This window comes from Haliaeetus leucocephalus, unplaced genomic scaffold (genome assembly GCF_000737465.1).
Source record: "Haliaeetus leucocephalus isolate CR32 unplaced genomic scaffold, Haliaeetus_leucocephalus-4.0 Scaffold517, whole genome shotgun sequence".
Taxonomy (NCBI): domain Eukaryota; kingdom Metazoa; phylum Chordata; class Aves; order Accipitriformes; family Accipitridae; genus Haliaeetus; species Haliaeetus leucocephalus.
This window is the reverse complement of record NW_010972953.1, coordinates 5,050,252-5,067,568: the sequence shown is the minus strand read 5'-3', so window position 1 is coordinate 5,067,568 and position 17,317 is coordinate 5,050,252. Positions and strand designations below refer to the sequence as shown.

The 17,317-nt window shown below is 58.5% G+C and overlaps 1 protein-coding gene across 1 annotated transcript; it reads left to right on the top strand.

Annotated features, from left to right (window-relative positions):
* Positions 1-932: 932 nt before the first annotated feature.
* Positions 933-7,569, top strand: TCEA3 (transcription elongation factor A (SII), 3). Its single transcript, XM_010576369.1, has 12 exons — positions 933-1,001; positions 2,661-2,723; positions 2,849-2,954; positions 3,314-3,485; positions 4,095-4,163; positions 4,291-4,371; positions 4,668-4,745; positions 4,912-5,000; positions 5,422-5,478; positions 6,423-6,577; positions 7,186-7,332; positions 7,438-7,569. The coding sequence occupies exons 1-12, from the start codon at positions 933-935 to the stop codon at positions 7,567-7,569; spliced, it is 1,218 nt and encodes a 405-aa protein (XP_010574671.1).
* Positions 7,570-17,317: the final 9,748 nt, after the last annotated feature.

The window sequence follows — 17,317 nt, the reverse complement described above, 5'->3', positions numbered from 1 at the left end:
ATCCTCCCTGCGCCCGGGGATGGAGCCAGCCCAGCCCAGAGCGGGGTGCTCACCCTATGGCCACCCCTGTAGGGTGGCGGAGCAGGGACAAGCGAGGGTGGCACACTTGCCATCACCCACCCAGCCCGACCGCCTGTACCGCTCGAGCCTGGGGACAGCATCGCCACCGTGGTACCCACCACTACTACCCATTCGGCCAGTGCTTGGGGGGGCTCCTGGTCCCCACGGCGGGCTGGCACGCTGTGTACCTGGTGCTCCTGGGGGGGCTCAGGAGAGCAAATGCTGGTGCAGCCTTAGCACCTGCCAGGCTTAAAAGGCTGCGGGAGGCGTTGGGGTGTCATTTGTTATCGCGACTTGTTCCCCCCGGGAACTCGCTGCTGCAGGACACCGGGTTTGGCAAGAGCAACCCCTGGGCGTGCAGATCTTGCACCGCGCCGCATCGCACCCGCGCCCATCGGGAATCCCTGGCTGAGCCATCCCGGCGGCAAAGCCACGTCTCAGGCCCTCTCCTTGCCAACACCAGGCTCCAGCCCTGATGCAAGCGGCTCCTCCGGCCCCTCGGCACCCATGGGCTCCTCTCCGGCCGGGACAGGCGTGCGTCCCGGTGCACCCCGGCACGCGCCTCCCCCCAGCTCCTGCAATCGTGGCCCTGCCCGGCACTCTTAGCTATATTTAGCCCTTCCCCGTGCTAGTTCGCCTGCCTGGCAGGAGTTTATAACTGGCCGGGACAGCCCCACCTCCTTTCTGCTTTCTCTCCCTTCCCTTCCCTTTCTTTTCCCTTTTTTTTCCCCCCCTTCTCTGCTCTTTTCCAGCCCAGCTGCCGCTTCCCACCCCTGCCCGAACCCCCATGCCGGCAGCACCCAGCTCTGCCCGCTGCCGCCTCGGTTTTGCTCCACCGACCGCCGAAGCCCGGCGAGCCGTGAGCCGCCGGCATGGGGCCTGCTGAGGAGCTGGTCCGGATTGCCAAGAAATTGGATAAGATGGTGGCCAGGAAGAGCACGGTAAGGTGGCTGAGCCCCTTGGGATGGATGTGCACGCGTGTGCGTGTTTGCACGCTCGTGCATGTTTGCACATGTGTGCATGCGTGTTTGGATGTTGCAGCGTGGCTTGGGACAGGGGAGGGAGGGAAAGAGGGGGGGGTTTCTCTTTAACCCCCCCGTTGCTCGCAGTCCCAGAGGACCTGAGCGGGTCCAGGCGGTGCTGAGCACCCACCGGTGCCACCAGCACCCCGGGGTGCTGCCTGTGCCACCCCAGCCCAGCCTCGCAACGTCGGAGCCAGCACCCAGGAGTATTTTATTTTAGCTCTAATTTGGGGCTCTCCTGCACCCCATTGCTCCTGGCTGTTGGGAGTTGGGAGCAAGACGGGGGGGGTCTGTCCCAGGGGTGGTCGCTCCCAGTACCCCTTGGTGGCGTGGGACCCCAGGCAAACGTGGGCGACAGGTGCTTGGCCACCAGCCCGGCCACCAACACCCGATCGGGTCCAGGGCCAGTGCCGTAGGCTCAGCCCCGAGCAAGGGAAAACTCCCCCGGGGGGGACCGGGCTGGGGGACACGACCCAGCCCCAGCCACAGCCCTGCCTGTTGCACAAGCCCGTGCAAGCGTGCAAATGGAGGGGTGGGGGCTCCAGGGTGGCTTTGGCGATGACGTGCTGCGGGGGGGAAGCCAGGATCTGGCCCTGCCACACTTTGCACCAGGCGAGGATCCATCTGGGGATCCTGGCCGTCTGGTTACGCATGGGCGAGCAGAGTTGAGCCTGGCCCTTAAAGTTAATATTTGACGATTTCCACCGGCCTTTGCCCCGATGAGGTACGGGCTCCCCAGTGCCGGGGGGGTGGGGGTGGGGAGGGAGCAGCACTGCCATCCCCCAGATCCGATATTTTTTTGGGATGCCAACACTTGGAACCGAACCATGGGAGCCACCCGGGCTCTCTTCCCTGCCGGGAATTACGCTGGGGTCAAGGGACTGATCCTGCCCAGCCCTCCTGTTCCACAGCCCCATGCCTGTGCTCTGGGGAGGGAAACAGAGTCAGGGTCCGGCCACAGCGTGGGGACATCCCCTGCACCCGTCGTACCCAGAGGGCCAGATCTGGCCCCTTATGGTGGGATGGGGGTCCAGCCCGGTGCAGGGCTGTGTCCCCTGTGGAGGGGGATACCTGGGAGCTGGCGTCTGCTACTGGGGCTCTAAAAATACCATGGAGGAGGAGGATGGCTCCGTGCCGGGGCTATGTTTAGCCCTGCAGCCGCTGCATGCCTAGGGTCGGGCTGAAACCCTGCGGGTGGGTGTCCCGCGGACCCTCACACCCCTGTATGGGGACACTCAAGTGTCCCCTGGCTGTCCCCAGCTCCTGGCAGCCCAGAGTTTCCTTATGGAGGGGTTTTCCCGAGCTTTAAGGGAAGGTCCTACTTCCCAGCCAGGAGACGTGACCCCGCGCCAGGATGATCCAGCAGGATTTGGGTTTGGGATTTTTCTATGAGTGCATCGCTGCGGAAGGTCAGGCATCCAGGGACTGACCCAGGGCTGCTTTGTGTCCCCTTGGCGTCCCCTCCCCAGCACTGCCTGGTGCTGGCAAGAGGAAAGGGGAGACGCAGGCTGCCTCAGTGCAGCCCCCCCCATTTCTCTCTGGCTCCTCAAGGGCCCCTGTGGCTTCTCCCCACCCTAGGAGGGGGCTCTGGATCTGCTCAAGTCCCTCACAGGCTACACCATGACCATCCAGCTGCTCCAGGTGAGGGGGTCTGGGGGGGGGGGCAGCAGTTGCTGGCAGGGGGACACCCCATGGGGTGGCTTGTCCTGTCCCCCCCGTGCCAACCGGCACATCCCTAAGGACACATCCCTGCCATGCATCCCCAGACCACGCGGATCGGGGTGGCCGTCAACTCGGTGCGGAAACACTGCTCGGACGAAGAGGTGGTGGCCTCGGCCAAAATCCTCATCAAGAACTGGAAGCGGCTGCTGGGTGAGCGATGCTGCGGGGAAGCAGGAACCCCCCCCCCAAAGCCCAAACCCTCCCTGGGCCATCCCGGCACCCCAAACCCCTGATGCTGTCCAGGGGAGGTCGGGGTGGGATCGGTCCCAAGCTGGGACGTGCAGGCTCCCATGCCTTGCAGCCACCATAACTGAGTCCTGGCAGGCAATGCACAGACTTGATGGATTTTCCAGGGGCTCATTTTTGCTCCGGGATGGAGTGGTATAAATCAGTGTGTGCCCCCCAAGGGCTGAGCATCCCCCCAACCATCCCCCCACCCTGGGATGCAGCTCCCCAGGTGCCCTGCACTGGTTTAGGCCATGCCTCTGACACCCAAATCCTTCCCCCAGAGCCCTCCACCACCCCGAAGAAGGAGAAGGACACGGATGGGGAGAAGGAGAAGGACACGGATGGGGAGAAGGAGAAGAAAGAGAAGGGGCTGGATTTTCCCAGCTGCCCCAACGAAGGGGCGAAGCACCCCAAGAGCTCAGCTGAGAAGCACAGGGAGAAGCACAAGGAGAGGTGGGGGCTCCTGCCCGCTGTTGGGGGGCACCAGCCGCATGGCCAAGGCATCGGTGGGGCCGATACGGGAACACCCTCTGCTCATTCCTTATGAGTTGTTTGGTTTATCCATATCTGCGGGTGCTGACAGCACAGCTGGAGAACCAAAGGGTGGTTGCCTGCAGCCACGGCAGCACCAGGGCAGCTTTCAGTGAGAGGAGGGAGAAAGGGCATTTTTTTTTTCTTTTCACTTCTTTAATGCTATTTATTCCCTAGGTGAGGGCTGTTTTAATGGTGCTTGTCTGATCCTGCCCCCCTCTCTCTGTCCCTAGGAAGCCCAGCAAGTCCAGCTCTCATGCCGTCACTCCCCGGGGCCACCCTGCCGACTCCGTCTCGGAGAGGTACCTGCCAAAGGGCACATCGACCCTTGTGCCGGGCTCTGCCAGGCACTGCCAGCTTGGGGGAGGCTTTGCTGGCAGCCTGGGGGCTGGTGGAGCTCAGGGATGAGTTGGCTGGGGATGGGGTGTGCGGATGGGCAGGCAGGATCTGGCTCACCAGATCATGCCAGGGGATGCTGGGACTGGGCTCGCTGAGAGCATCTCTCCCTTCCTTTGGGTTTCTGTGGTGAAGAGAGTCCAGTGATGGCCGGAGCCCCACTGCGTCCTCGAAGAAGTCACCTCTGGATGGCAAGAAAGAGAGGTGGGTGCCTGGGCTGGAGGCATTTGGGAGAGGTCAGACTCCAGCCCCTCGCCGGGCTGCGGCTGGGGGTCTGGACCCACCGCCTGGTCCCTATTGCTGCCTTCTGACACGGGGCTTGTCCTGCCAGGAGAGACTCTGCTGACTCAAGGTCCTCCACCACCTCGGCCGTCTCCTCTTCCTCCCCGCAGAAGAGACCGTCAGGGGAGAGGTAAGGAGGAGGTGTCCCTGGGCAGCCTGGGGATGCTTTGGGGATCCCCTTTGGGGATGCTCGGACCATGGGACCTGCATCCGGGGTGGGTAGAGGTGGCTGGGAGCACTGATCCTGCCATGGGCACTGGGACATTCCTCCTGGGTGCAAATCCTCCCACGGGGAGATTCCTGTTGGCTTCCAAGCGCTCACATTGATGTGCTGGTGCCCAAGGTCCTGCCACCAACCCCTGCCCCCTGCCCTGCCTGCCCCGTTTCTGGTGTCATTCCCACTGTCCCCTTCCATGCCACCCCCAGGAGATCCTCTGTGGGCACCAGCCCCTCGCCAGCTCCCACCGGCTCTCGGAGAAACTCCAGCGACAGCAAGGAGGAAAGGTAGGAGAGACCCATCCCACTGCCACGGGACCCCCGGCAGGTCCCCTGGGGCTGTGCCAGGACCCTGGTACCTGCCTGTCCTCCCCGTGCACCCCTGCAGAGCCAACAGCAGCAAGGCCAAACCGGAGACGCCGCGGACCCCCACCAGCCCCCCCTTCTCGCCCAGCCCCTGCCTCCTGGCCCCCTGCTATCTCACGGGGGACTCAGTGCGGGACAAGTGCATCGAGATGCTGACGGCCGCCCTCCGCATGGATGGTGAGCGGGTCTGGGGGGTGCTAGAGGCTAAACTGGGCTGTTTCTACTATGGAACGGCCCTAATAGGAGCAACCCTACAATAACAAGTGAGGGTCTGCGTCCTGGGGCACCTGCAGCCCCGCAACAGCAAACTCACCTTGGACTGGCAAATAAACTGCAGCTCTAGCTCATAGCTCCATGTTCAGCTCCAAAATGAAAGAAAAGGAGGTTGGTAGGGTGTCCAATAAGGGATTGGATGGGGTCTTCATAAGGAAGTTAATTCAGGGTTCAGGTTGGGTAAAACCAGGGCTTTTTGGAGATGGGGTGCATGGGACAAGTCTAGTGGGAGAGGTGAGATTTTTTGGGGGATTCCTTGGTGCACGGTGAGACCTGACTGGTTTCATGCCTAAGTAAGTCACCCCTCGGCCTCTCTGCCCTTTAGATGACTACAAGGAGTTTGGTGTCAACTGTGAGAAGATGGCATCGGAGATCGAAGACCATATCCTTTGGGGGGGCTGGAAGTCCCCAGGCTCCATCTGTTGGGGGACACATACATGGGCTCAAGAGCAGTGGTGGGGACAGGACAGAGGGTGGCAGGGACAAGGACAGGGTGACAGACGGGCTTTGCTGTCCCTGTTGCCTGCAGAGGGAGCCCAGACCTTGGTTAGAGGCTGATGCTGAGCAGAGCATCCCCATGGCACCTGCCTTAGTCCAAGGGTCTGTGTGTTCCCGCCCAAACCCCTCTGCTCAGGGACCTGCCTTCATTCCTGGGGAAATAAAAGCCAAGCCCAGCCAAAGTCTCTTTTTTGAGTCTGCTGTGGGTGCCGGTGTCTCCTGCCAGCCCTGGTCCTTTGCAGTGCCCGGGCTGTGCCACACTGGCAGGGATGGAGCCACCTCTGTTCACTCCCAGCTCAAGGCTTGGGGGTCTCCTGGCAGCCCCCCAAGACTGGGACCAGCCCCAAGATGGTTCCTCCTCCTGGGTATGCTTCGATTTTTGGCGCATCCCGAATTCTGGCCATGTGTGCCTGGGGCCTCGCAGGACCCCAAAGCTGCCACCTCAGCCTGCCTGCCTGCATCCATGCAGGCAGCCACCGGCTTTTTGGCCAGCCTGGGAGGAGGAGAGCGGGCTGAGTCCTCTGCACCATGAACTCATGTCCCAGCACAGGGCTTGGTGACGTTCCCTGTGCCCCGACAGCCTTTGGGTGTCACAGCAGGGAAATGCAAAGTTGTTTTCCTCTCCCCATCCCAAGCTGTGCTTCATCCTACTGAACCCAAGGAGGGGGAGACCCCCCCCCACGGTCCCCCAAGGAGATCGACCACCTCCACATGCACGTGGGCACTGGCCCTGATGGCAATCAACACCACTGAGTCCAGAGCAGCAGCAAGTGCCCACGGGGCTGGCAACCCCCTACCTTGCCTCCTTGATTCCTTGACGGACCCCACATATCTTCCAGGAGCTGAAGAGCACGGACATGAAGTATCGCAACCGGGTGCGGAGCAGGATCAGCAACCTGAAGGACCCCAAGAACCCCAGCCTGCGGAGGAACGTGCTGTGCGGGGCCATCGTGCCCAGCCTCATCGCCCGCATGACCGCCGAGGTGGGGAGCAGGGTGGGGGCACGGGGCTGGCTCTTGTGGACCACGTCCATGCTGCCTCTGTGGGGTCTGAGACCCCTCCCCACCCCCCCAGCCTCTGCTCGCGGAGGTTGTGCTGGTGCCCAAGGGCTGGCTGGGTCTTGGCTTGGTGGCATCCACACTGGGCTTGTCCCAGCATCTCCCTGTCCCACCCTGGTGCTGGGGAGCATCAGGCATAGGGAGAAAGCAAAGGGCACTGCCTGGTCCCCCCAGACCCTTGCAGCCCCCCAGCCCATCACAGAGCCGGGTGTGGGATGTCAGACTGGCAGGAGTCAGGGTTGAGGGTCCTCATTCCTCCCCCTCAACCGGTGTCCCCAAATCAAGCTCCTGGAGCGCAGCTCCCTCTGCGGGGAGCCAGGTCTCCGCAGGCAGCAGTTTAGGTTTGAGGATGGGGTGGTTTGTTTCATCTGGTTGGGCCTGAGCCCTCCAGAAAGCTCAGTGAGCGGTCCTGGTTCTGGAGAGGATGGGGAGGGTGCTGGACCACTGTGGCTTGCCCCCTGTGCCGTCTTGGCTGCGAGCCCCCGGGCAGAGCCGCGGCAGCACTGACCCTGCCGGGCTGGTGCTGGTGGCAGGAGATGGCCAGCGATGAGCTGAAGGAGCTGAGGAACGCCATGACCCAGGAGGCCATCCGGGAGCACCAGATGGCCAAGACGGGTGGCACCGTCACCGACCTCTTCCAGTGCGGCAAGTGCAAGAAGAAGAACTGCACGTACAACCAGGTCAGCCCTGCAAAGTCCCCAGGGCTCCCCCCTGTCCCCAGGGGACCCCGATTATGGGGAATGCCAGAGGGGTCTCTGCTGACCCAGCTGCCTGCTCCATCCTAGGTGCAGACGCGCAGCGCCGACGAGCCCATGACGACATTTGTGCTGTGCAACGAATGCGGAAACCGCTGGAAGGTCTGTGCCCAGCCAGGGGGGCTCCGGGCACCCCAACCCTTCCCCAGCCCGGGGGGATAGCAGAACCCCCTGAAACCATGCCGGGGGTGCTGGATGAGGACTCACCACCCACCTTGGGCTCTGCTTCTCCTGCAGTTCTGCTGATGGTGCCCAGTGACGGGGCTGGAGGGAACGTGGTGTGAGACGGGATGCTGTGACGGCCACATCGGGCAGCCGGCATGGGGAGGGAGGGTGATGGGGCAGTGTCGGTCCCTACACCCCGGCTCCCTGTTTCCTTGCACTGGGCTCCCTCAAATGTCCCGGGGAGCCAGGCTCTGGCAACAGGCGGGTTTGCTTGAGAAGACCCTAGTGAATTCAAGCGGTTCCTCCCTGTAAATACTTGCCTTTTGCTTGGGGTGTGCTGGGAGCCCACTGGGAACGGAGACATCTGTGGAAAGGGAGACTGGTCTGACCTGGGCAGCTTGCCCTTCCCTGGGGGAAACCTGGACTTGGATGATTTGGGGACAGGAGGGACGATACCCTGTGGACGTAGGGCTGTGCCACTGTCCTGGGGGCTGGGGGTGGGAAAGGGCCAGGTTTTAACCCAAACACCTTCTTCCTCACCTAAGGGCACGCAGTGGGAGGACATGGAGGGAGACAGGGTGGCTGCAAGGGGTTCGGATGCCGGTGGGATGCCACCGTGTTCCTCTGCTCTGTGACACGTGGACCATCCATCCTGGCTTGAGGGCACTGTCCCCCCAGGAAAGAAGAAGGGATGGGGGGAAAGGAGTGGGGAAAACCCATTCCGCTAGAGCAATAAAGGTGTGAACTGTCTCTGCGGCACAGACTGCTTTCTGAAGCGGGGTTGGGACCTGTGTCTCAGTTCACACTCCCTGCCGGCTCGAGCCTCTTGGTTCTCCAAGAACCCCCGCTCAGCTCCAGCATGTGTCTTGAATCCACCATCTTGAGATGTAACGGTAGCTTGATGCTCATCCATCACCTGCCTGGTGATTAAAGACCTTTAATTAAGGCCGGAGCAGCTCCCTGGCTGGGTCTGGATGCTGAAGGCTGTCCCATGGCAGGGCAGCACCTCCACTGACAGCCGGGAGGGTTTTCCAGGGAAGGGGCATTGGGGACCGACCGAGAGATGCACCTTTGGCTACAGAAGGTGCAGGATGGAGCCTCGTGGCACCGAGCCTGTCCCTTGCTGCCACCAGCCTCTCCCAGCGGCTCCGTTCAGAGGCAGCGAGATGTGACGGGGACACAGGTAAGGTCACGGTGACGGCAGGTGACAGGGGATGAGGGTCCTGCTCCTGCGCCTGCGCGAACCGATGGGCAGGACCGGAGGAGGACGGTGGAGCTGTTGGATTAATGGATCGTTAATTTTTTTATTCTTGGGCTGAGGTGTGAATTTTTTCCCCAGGCAGCGCTCAAGGCAGTTTGCACCCAGATTTGGGTGCTAACCCCTCAGTCTCTGGGGCTCTTGGCAGCCCAGGGAAGGGTCGGACACCCCTGAGCCCCCTGAGAGTGTGCTTTGGGCTGTGGTGCTTGTTAGCACGCCAAAGTGATTAATAAGCCTCCAAGGCAATTATTTACACTTGCAAAGTGCGTGTGGATGCAATTAAGGAATATAGTGGATTGTGGGGGATGAATAAAACATCAGCGTGACCTTGTGCGGCAAGGGGAGCGCAGGACGGGCAGCACCGCGCCAGCAGCGTGCAGGACCGGGGCTCACGTGCTGTCCCCAGGGTGCAACAGGGCACGTTTGGGTGGGACAAGGCTGAAACGGGGAGATTAGGACCTATATTTTTTGCAGTGCAGTCTGGTAAAGGTGTCTGAGCAATACTGGAGGGAGCCTGGCCCCGAACGCTTTGTGATGGAGCTCATGGCATCCCCGTGTGTCCATCTGTCCTGCAGGGCACATGTCCCCAGGGGAAACATCACTCCTCCACCCTACCTCCCACCAGGTCCCCTGAGAAATCCCAGCGGAGGAAAGGGAGCAGGGAAGGCAAACCGGAGAGCTGGGCACTGCTGAAGGCTCCCCTGCCATCCATGCAAGGCCCCCCAACACTCCGGGAGGGTTTTCGCACCCGCCTGGGGCCAAGGGAGTTCCTGGCCCTGAAGGATGCTCTGGCTCTGGGGGATGCAGGATCCGGCCCCCTGCGACACAGCTGGCGGGTGTCACTGGGGCAGGGACAGCGAGGGGGTCTCTGGCATCCAGCTGTTTCCAGGGGTTTAAATGGGCTCTGGGTGGCTCTTGGGGACACTGCCCCAAGCTGAGCTCCACGGGGAGGGCACAAACATCCCTGTGTGTGTGTGTGACAAAACCCCAGTTCCCAGATTTCCAGTCCCCAAACTGGGATGGCTGACAGCATTTGGGGTCTGGCTGAGCCCCCTGTGAGATCCTGCTGTCCCCTCCCCAGCTGTCAGCCCCATAGGTGCCATGTCCCCAGGGCTTTCCCCTCCCTCCTCCGCAGGTGACCATCCCCTCCTCCCCTCCGCATTCCCCAGCCTGGCAAGGAATGAGTACAGGCAAGAAACCTGGCAGCTGCCTGTCTTGCCAGCACTCAGCCCAGGAGCTCACTCTTGAACTTTGGGGGAAGTGGGCACTTCAATTCTGATTTTTCATCAGTCCTCAAGAGGCGTAGCCATGACTTCAAACAGCAAATGCTAATGCTGGTTCCTTCCCCTGCCCTTCTGCTGCCTGCACAGCCTCTGCAGGCAGGGAGGCTCAGCCGAGAGCCCTCAGGAGCTCCAGAGCTCCTTTGCAGCCCTGGGTTGAACTGAGCTCTTGGGAGTGGGTGGCCTGGCTCCACCTGGGGCTGTTCATGACCTTGCAATGATGGTGAGGCCTGTACAGTCCCTGCTAGGTGCATGGAGAGCCTGGAGGGCTCCCACGGTGGCTTTGCACACCCCCCAGCTCCAGGTTTGGGATGCTCTGAAGCTTCAGCAGAGGCTCCTGCCTCTTCCAGCCTGTCCCTGCCTTGCCCTGCGTGAGCCGCTGACTCCTCAATGTGATGGAGGAATTATTTGTAACGTACAACCTGCAATACTTCAAACAACCACCCCCCCCAGCCAGATCCCTGTGCCACCGCAGTGACAGGGGACAGCCACTGCTGGTGCCACCAGACTGCATCCCTTCTCCATGGCCTGCCCTCAGCCACCCCCAAGGGACACTGTCCCACAGATGCAGAATCCAGCACACAGACACCTGAGCATCCACATTTTGCTTTGCAATCCCAGCTTGCCCAGACTTCAAACCCCCAGCCCCCCAGCTCGCCCGCATCGTGGGTCTTCGCCGCTGCCCTTCTCCCCCGCATTTTTTCCAGCCCTGACAAAAAAAAAAATCAGCGCTTTGCTGTTCAGCAGTTTCCTTGGCAACCTCATTTCCCCATCCTCTCACTCCATGCTTCGCTAACCCCCCCTGGCCCCGCTTGCTGGCCCCCCCAAAGCAGGATGGCGGGTCCCTGTCCACAGGGGTGGAGCGGGAGGGGGTGGGTCCTGACCCCCCTACTTCGGGAGGGCTGGTCTCGGGTGGACCCTCGGCCAGGGCTCACCATTGTCGTGGTTTAACCCCAGCCAGCAACTAAGCACCACGCAGCCGCTCACTCACTCCCCCCCCATCCAGTGGGATGGGGGAGAAAATCAGGAAAAAGAAGTAAAACTCCTGGGTTGAGATAAGAACGATTTAATAGAACAGAAAAGAAGAGACTAATAATGATAATGATAACACTAATAAAATGACAACAGTAGTAATAAAAGGATTGAAATGTACAAATGATGCGCAGGGCAATTGCTCACCACCCGCCGACCGACACCCAGCCAGTCCCCGAGCGGCGAATCCCTGCCCCCCCCACTTCCCAGTTCCTAAACTAGATGGGACATCCCATGGTATGGAATACCCTGTTGGCCAGTTTGGGTCAGGTGCCCTGGCTGGGCATGAGAAGCTGAAAAATCCTTGACTCTAATCTAAACACTACTGAGCAACAACTGAAAACATCAGTGTTATCAACATTCTTCACACACTGAACTCAAAACACAGCACTGTACCAGCTGCTAGGAAGACAGCTAACTACATCCCAGCTGAAACCAGGACAACCATGTACCTGGGCTTCTTGGAAAGAGGATGGCACAGCTGGTGGGGAATTGTGTTGGAAATGAACCATATTAATGCAGTTCTGGAACTGGCCTTTACTCCTCAGTGTGGGTCCCCGTGCTCCCCCCGCCCTGGGCAGCAGGACCCACCCTCAGCACGGAGGAAAGGGTCAGGCCCCTCTGGACCCTCTCTGGGGTGATGCCATGGGCTGCATGGCTCCCCAGAAGGCTGGTGTGTTTTGGGGGCTACTTCTGGCCCATGGGAGCTGGATCTGCTCCTGGATCTGCCAATTAAACCCAATCCTGTGTATGCCTTGGGCTGTGGCATTGCACATCAGGATGGCTGAGCACACGTCCCTCGCCAGCAAAGCCTGGCACTGCCAGGTTTTCACTCCAGGGTGAGGAATTGGAGGGCAGCGGGTGACAGTGGGGCTCACACCGACCTCTCACCAAGCCCTGGGCTGGGGCATCCAGTGCGGTGCAGAGCACGCGGCGCTGGGCTCACCCGGCACCATCAGGGCTTGTGGGCGAGCCCTGGACATGGGACATGGCGGAGCCCTCGACTCAAGGATGCACCCAAAGAGCTGTGTTTGACGCGAGTCTGACCCTCGTTACGGCTGCCCCACAATTAGCCATCAGGTCCTGACATCCCCAGAGCCACCCCGCCGGCTCATGTGCCTTGCAGCAGCTGGAAACCCCAGTGATATTTATCTGTAACTTCATCAGCTGTTTTGTTTTCCCTCTCCTTAAAGGTCAGGAGGCTCTGCCTGATGTTCCCGCTGCAGAGCCATGGGGATTGCCCTCTCTGGGCACCAGCGCGGAGCAGCTTGTCCAAGTGACAACCTTACTCCTTACCCCAACATCATGGGAGCCATCCATGCACCCAACTTTTAGCCTTGTGGTATAATCCTGCTTCGTCCTCCTTAACTTCAGGGTTGCTTGAACTTGCGGTGGGGGAAGGAAATGTGCATTAAATGGATTAAACTGACCCTCCACTTGCTCCAGGCTCAGGGGGACGAGCTGAAGAAGTGCCCAAAGAAAAGATTTGCCTTCAAAAACCAGAACAACGTGCCAAAGTGCGCTGCAAGGGCAGAGGGAAAACCTGAGACAGCATCGGCAGCCTCTGCTGTAAAAGCTAGGGGATGCACAAGGTGAAGAACAGACCCCAAATGCCCCATCGCAGCTGCCCAAGCCCCTGTTTGCAGGGAAGTCCTTTCTCCTCCCAAGGGAATATCCCCACTCCTGTGGCCAGGAGGACTCATAGATGTTATTTCCACACCTCCAGCTCCTCGCTTGGTGCTAATGATGTCGCAGCTCTTTGGCAGAGCTGGGCAGATTCCCCCCCTGCCTGTCCCTGTGCAGAGGTTCTTACTTTGCAAGCTCAGCAATCAATAGGTAATTATCCACCAGGCACAGGAGCTCGTTGCCTCCCCAGACCTCAAAAACCACATGCAATATTTATCTGCCCGACAGGCACAGGATCTCAGCATGACCCGCTTTGCCGTTGTCAGTAGACAGGATTTGGCTCTCCTGGGAAAAACGCCACAGCTCCGCTGGCGCAGAGCCACATCGCTCCCGCCTTCGCATCGGAGCTGCTGCAATGGGTGACATCCCCAAGGTGATGCTCGGCATGGGGGGGACAGGGGAAGGGGCCAGCCCTCCTCAGGAATTGAGTTGATTTGCTTTAAAAAGCAGGAAAACTCGGTGCTGGGGTTGTTTTGGGAGGGCAGGAATGATGCTGAGGGTGCTGAGCAGGGTGGGGGAGCCCAGAAAACTCCCCATGCCCCGGTGAGCAGGGAAAGGCACCTGCTGTGCTCCCCAGTACAGGGATGCATCAGAGCATTGCTGAGCTCAGGGACACTAACAGCTATTCCCAAAATCCCAAAGGGGCTGCTCAGTACCCCCAAAGCCAAGCAGACCTGGCTCCAGCCTGGGACTTGATGCTAGATGAAAGCAAGAGCTATAGAGGCCCTAAATTTTTTAGGGGTACCACATCTGCTGCATCTTCTTCGAGCCTTTCAAGCGCTCAGCTGCTCTGCTGGTGGGTTTTTTTCTGGCTCTTTGTTTTAATTAAACACCAAAGCTCTGGTTTTCCTGAGTACAAGGGGCATGGGAGGATGGGGTGTGTGGGGATTTGGGATTGGATCACCTGGGTACCGTCTGTCAAAGGATGCGGAGGTGTGGTGGGTCCCTAAATACCTGGAGGAGCTGGGCAGAGGTGTACGGGGCAATCAGAGCAGGACACCCCAGGCACTGAATAACATACAAACATCATTAAAATAGGGGGGAAAAAAATTGCTGAGCCTCTCAGTGCTGGCTCCAGCTCCAGGCTGGGATGCAAACTGAGCAATTTCCTTTCTCCTTCATTGTTCTATGGTGATGGGAGTGAATCAGCTGCTTCGGAGCAGCTCCGAAAACAATATGGTGATTGCCCAAGCCAGCCCCACCACCCAGCCCAGCTCTTATCCGGCCAAGCCAAAATACTCAGAGCAAAGCCATGGATTTGGCCTGTCTGGGTATATGTTTTTTTTTTTTTTCCTGCAAAACAAGGGGGAAAAAAAATCAGTTTGTCACCTGCAACATTTGCAATCCGTTGGTGGGAAATAGTTCTACAGTGCCCTAAATCATCCCCCAACCTCCCCGTCAGCTTTTTGATGATTAGATGCATCAAATAAGCCCAAATTGGACCCAAACCTTTGCTTCTAAAATGAAACATGCTGCATGGAAAATTACAGAATATACTTTTCCTAAAGAAAAACCCGTGCCCTTTTGTTTCCTGGCTGAAGAGGTTTGCTGAGTCTGCAGAGCACTTTGATCTCAGCCTTCCTAAAATCACAGCACTTGGCAGAGACTTTTTTCCCCTGCCTTAGCTGAACAGGCAGAGGAGGAAGAACTGAGCAAAGATCCCCCATTAAAAGCAAAAAAAAACCCCCACAAAAACCAGTCTTTCTTGACATTCAGCTGGAACCATGCATGCTCTTCCCTCTTGGGGCCAGGACAGAGAAGATGCCAGGGAAAACACCCCAAGAAATGCTATTGAACCAACCCCTGCTCCCCCAGACCACATGAATTCCCATCCCCGCACTTCCCACATCAGTAAGTCGACCTAAATATTACGGGGAAAAAAACCCCACCACATTGGCTTTTTCGTCTGACACTTATTTTTCTCCCTGCCAGGAGCTCTCAGGCACTTGGCAATTAGGAGCAGCAGATTAATCTTGAGTGATATAATGAAGTGCCATGCGGCTTGAGGAAAGGGCTGGTGAGCAGGGGTGGTTTGCTCTCTGGATTAGCATGGTTTAGGCCAGGTTTGGGTGCAGGCAGAGCACCCAGTGTGGGAGGGTGGTGGGAAAGAGGAGGGAGCTGGGGAGCTCCTCTGGATGTTCGAGGCTCATCCCCATCCCCTGGTTCTCTGCATCCCACTGCGTGGACTGGGCAGGGTTTGCGCTGCAGAAGAGAAATTATCTTTGTGCATTTTCTAACCCTGATTTGCTTGTCTGCAACGTCCCCAAAGTATCTTTCCACTCACTTTGCACCATTCCAGCGTGTCCCAGCCACATGCAGCTCCTGGCCAATGATTTCCTTGAGCATAAAATGCCCCAGGATGGCAGGCTGGGGTTGTGCCCAAGCTCTGATTCACCCCAGCCATGTCTGTGCCTCCTTTCTCCAAGGTCCCCATGAGCCCGAAAGCCGAGAGCAGCTGGCACCGAAGGCCACATTCTTCCAACGAGCTGCCTTGTCTTTCCAAAGTGAAAATATAAATAGCTCGTCCTGAAACGAAGTGATTACCCAGGAGCCGTGCCACCACTGCCAGCCGCTCTTAGCAAACCCATTACCCACAGCAGCCAATTTACTCCCAAGTCTGGCAGGGTCAGCAACCGTCAGGGAAGCAAATGCTAATTAATTACACTCTGCAAAGCAGCCTGGCCAAGCACGGCGTGCAATTAGTGAGTTAACTGCAACGGCCACTGTGCTGGGATTGTGGCTAAAGGGGTGACAGAGCTGCCGTCGGCTGCGCTGGGAAGGGACCCACTTCAGCTCTGCAGCAAGAACTCAGGGTGGAGGCAATGACTTTGTGTCGGGGACATGTGTGTCACGCTGCAAACACGGAGATTGGCAAGGCTGTGGCACTCTGCGTGTGTACATGCAACCCTTCGGTCCCTGCATCACCCGCCTCGGTCCAGCACCCATCTCCATCACGACCAGTCCCCTCCATCAAGGGGACGTTCGCCCTCTGCCCAGCCATTTTGCAGGTAAACATGATATTTCCTTGGGGCAGGAGAGCTGCTTCGAATATAAAAACTCCTGGTGATGGGAGATGCAGAGCCCCGGGAGGAATCATGTGCTAATGCCCTTACATTGCTGCTGCGGTGAGTCATCCAGGCCCTCCGAGAATCCCGTCTGCGAGTGGATACGGAGGAAGGTAGAAGCACAAGGCGAGAGGAAAAATTGCTTCGCTCATAAGATATCTTGGCTACAGCAAGGAAAAAAAAAAATAGAAGGCCCCTTGCCATCCACCCACAGCTCCAGTCCATGGGGTGGAGGGGGTTTAGTGTTTGCTGTTGGGTGGACAAGGAGAGAGGCTGGTTTAGGAGAGAAATGGGAGCACTTAGCCTGGGAACATTTCAAGTCATTAACAGAGCACAATTATTAGTGTTTTTTTCCCCCCCTGGTAGGTGGTATCTCTTTGCAGGTGGGAGGAGAATGGGTGCCTCCATCAGGCTGGTGGGAAAAATCCATCCTGGGGTTGGGAATCGGGTTGGAGCAACACCTTGAAGGTGATTATGGGCAGACACTGCCTCCCTCCACCCGCAGCAGCATCGCTCCCAGTTGCTCAGCCGCATCCGTATGGACACGTGCATGTTGCTGCCTCGATGGGGACAGGAGGGTCCCCAGCTCCTGGGGACCACAGCCACCCCTGACCAAGCTTTGCACCCTGCCATGCCATGGGAGATGCACAGCCATGTTCGCATGGGAAAGGAGAGTTAAAAACCCAACCAACAAAAAAAAATCCCTTAAATCAACAGCATTTTAGCTAAGCTAACACCTCCATGCACCAGGGCTGCTTCCCGACGTGGCTTTGCCTCCTCTGAGCCAAGGAGCGAGAAGGGATTTACACATCAAACACAACCTCCTCCCCCTCCCTACCCTCAAATCTGCTGCAGCCAAAACCTTGGAAGGGGGAAAAAAGTCTGTTTCCAGCCTGCTTTCCTCTCCCCCATAAATAAACATCTCCTATCAGCAGAGCTTTCCTTCAGCCCAAGGGTTTTGTTAGGCATTGGTCATTTAATATTGCTTTTAAGTACTTGTGTTTGGCTCTCAGCCGCTTCACCTGGCTCTGAGCAGGGATGCTGGCATTTTGTGTTTAGAAAATATATGTCTATATTTAGATAGGCAGACAGTTAGATATGGAAGAAGAGCTGTTCCAATCATTAAACCACTGCTTTCAATTTTTCCTTATTACTATTCTTTATTTAACCACAGGCTGGGCTGGCCAACCGCTCCCCGAGGACAGGCCAGCTGAGACCTGCAGGTTTGCAGCCCTAAAATGCTTCTCCAGAAAAAAACCCCCAACATCAACCCGATAATCAGAGAACAAATCTTCCCTGCAGATGTCTTCCGAAGGCTGCGATGTGCAGGAAGGGGACGGGGTTGTGGTCGGAGGGCCGAGGAGGGTGGCCCAGAGCTGAGTCTGTCGCCGGCTTTGTGCTGGACTGTGGTGCCTTTGGGGAGG

Bases quoted from the DNA above. Each gene is read 5' to 3' on its own strand.
- TCEA3 (XM_010576369.1), top strand. From the start codon at position 933: ATGGGGCCTGCTGAGGAGCTGGTCCGGATTGCCAAGAAATTGGATAAG. The intron at 4,372-4,667 runs GTAAGGAGGAGG...TGCCACCCCCAG, and splicing joins AAGAGACCGTCAGGGGAGAG to GAGATCCTCTGTGGGCACCA. The intron at 6,578-7,185 runs GTGGGGAGCAGG...TGCTGGTGGCAG, and splicing joins TCGCCCGCATGACCGCCGAG to GAGATGGCCAGCGATGAGCT.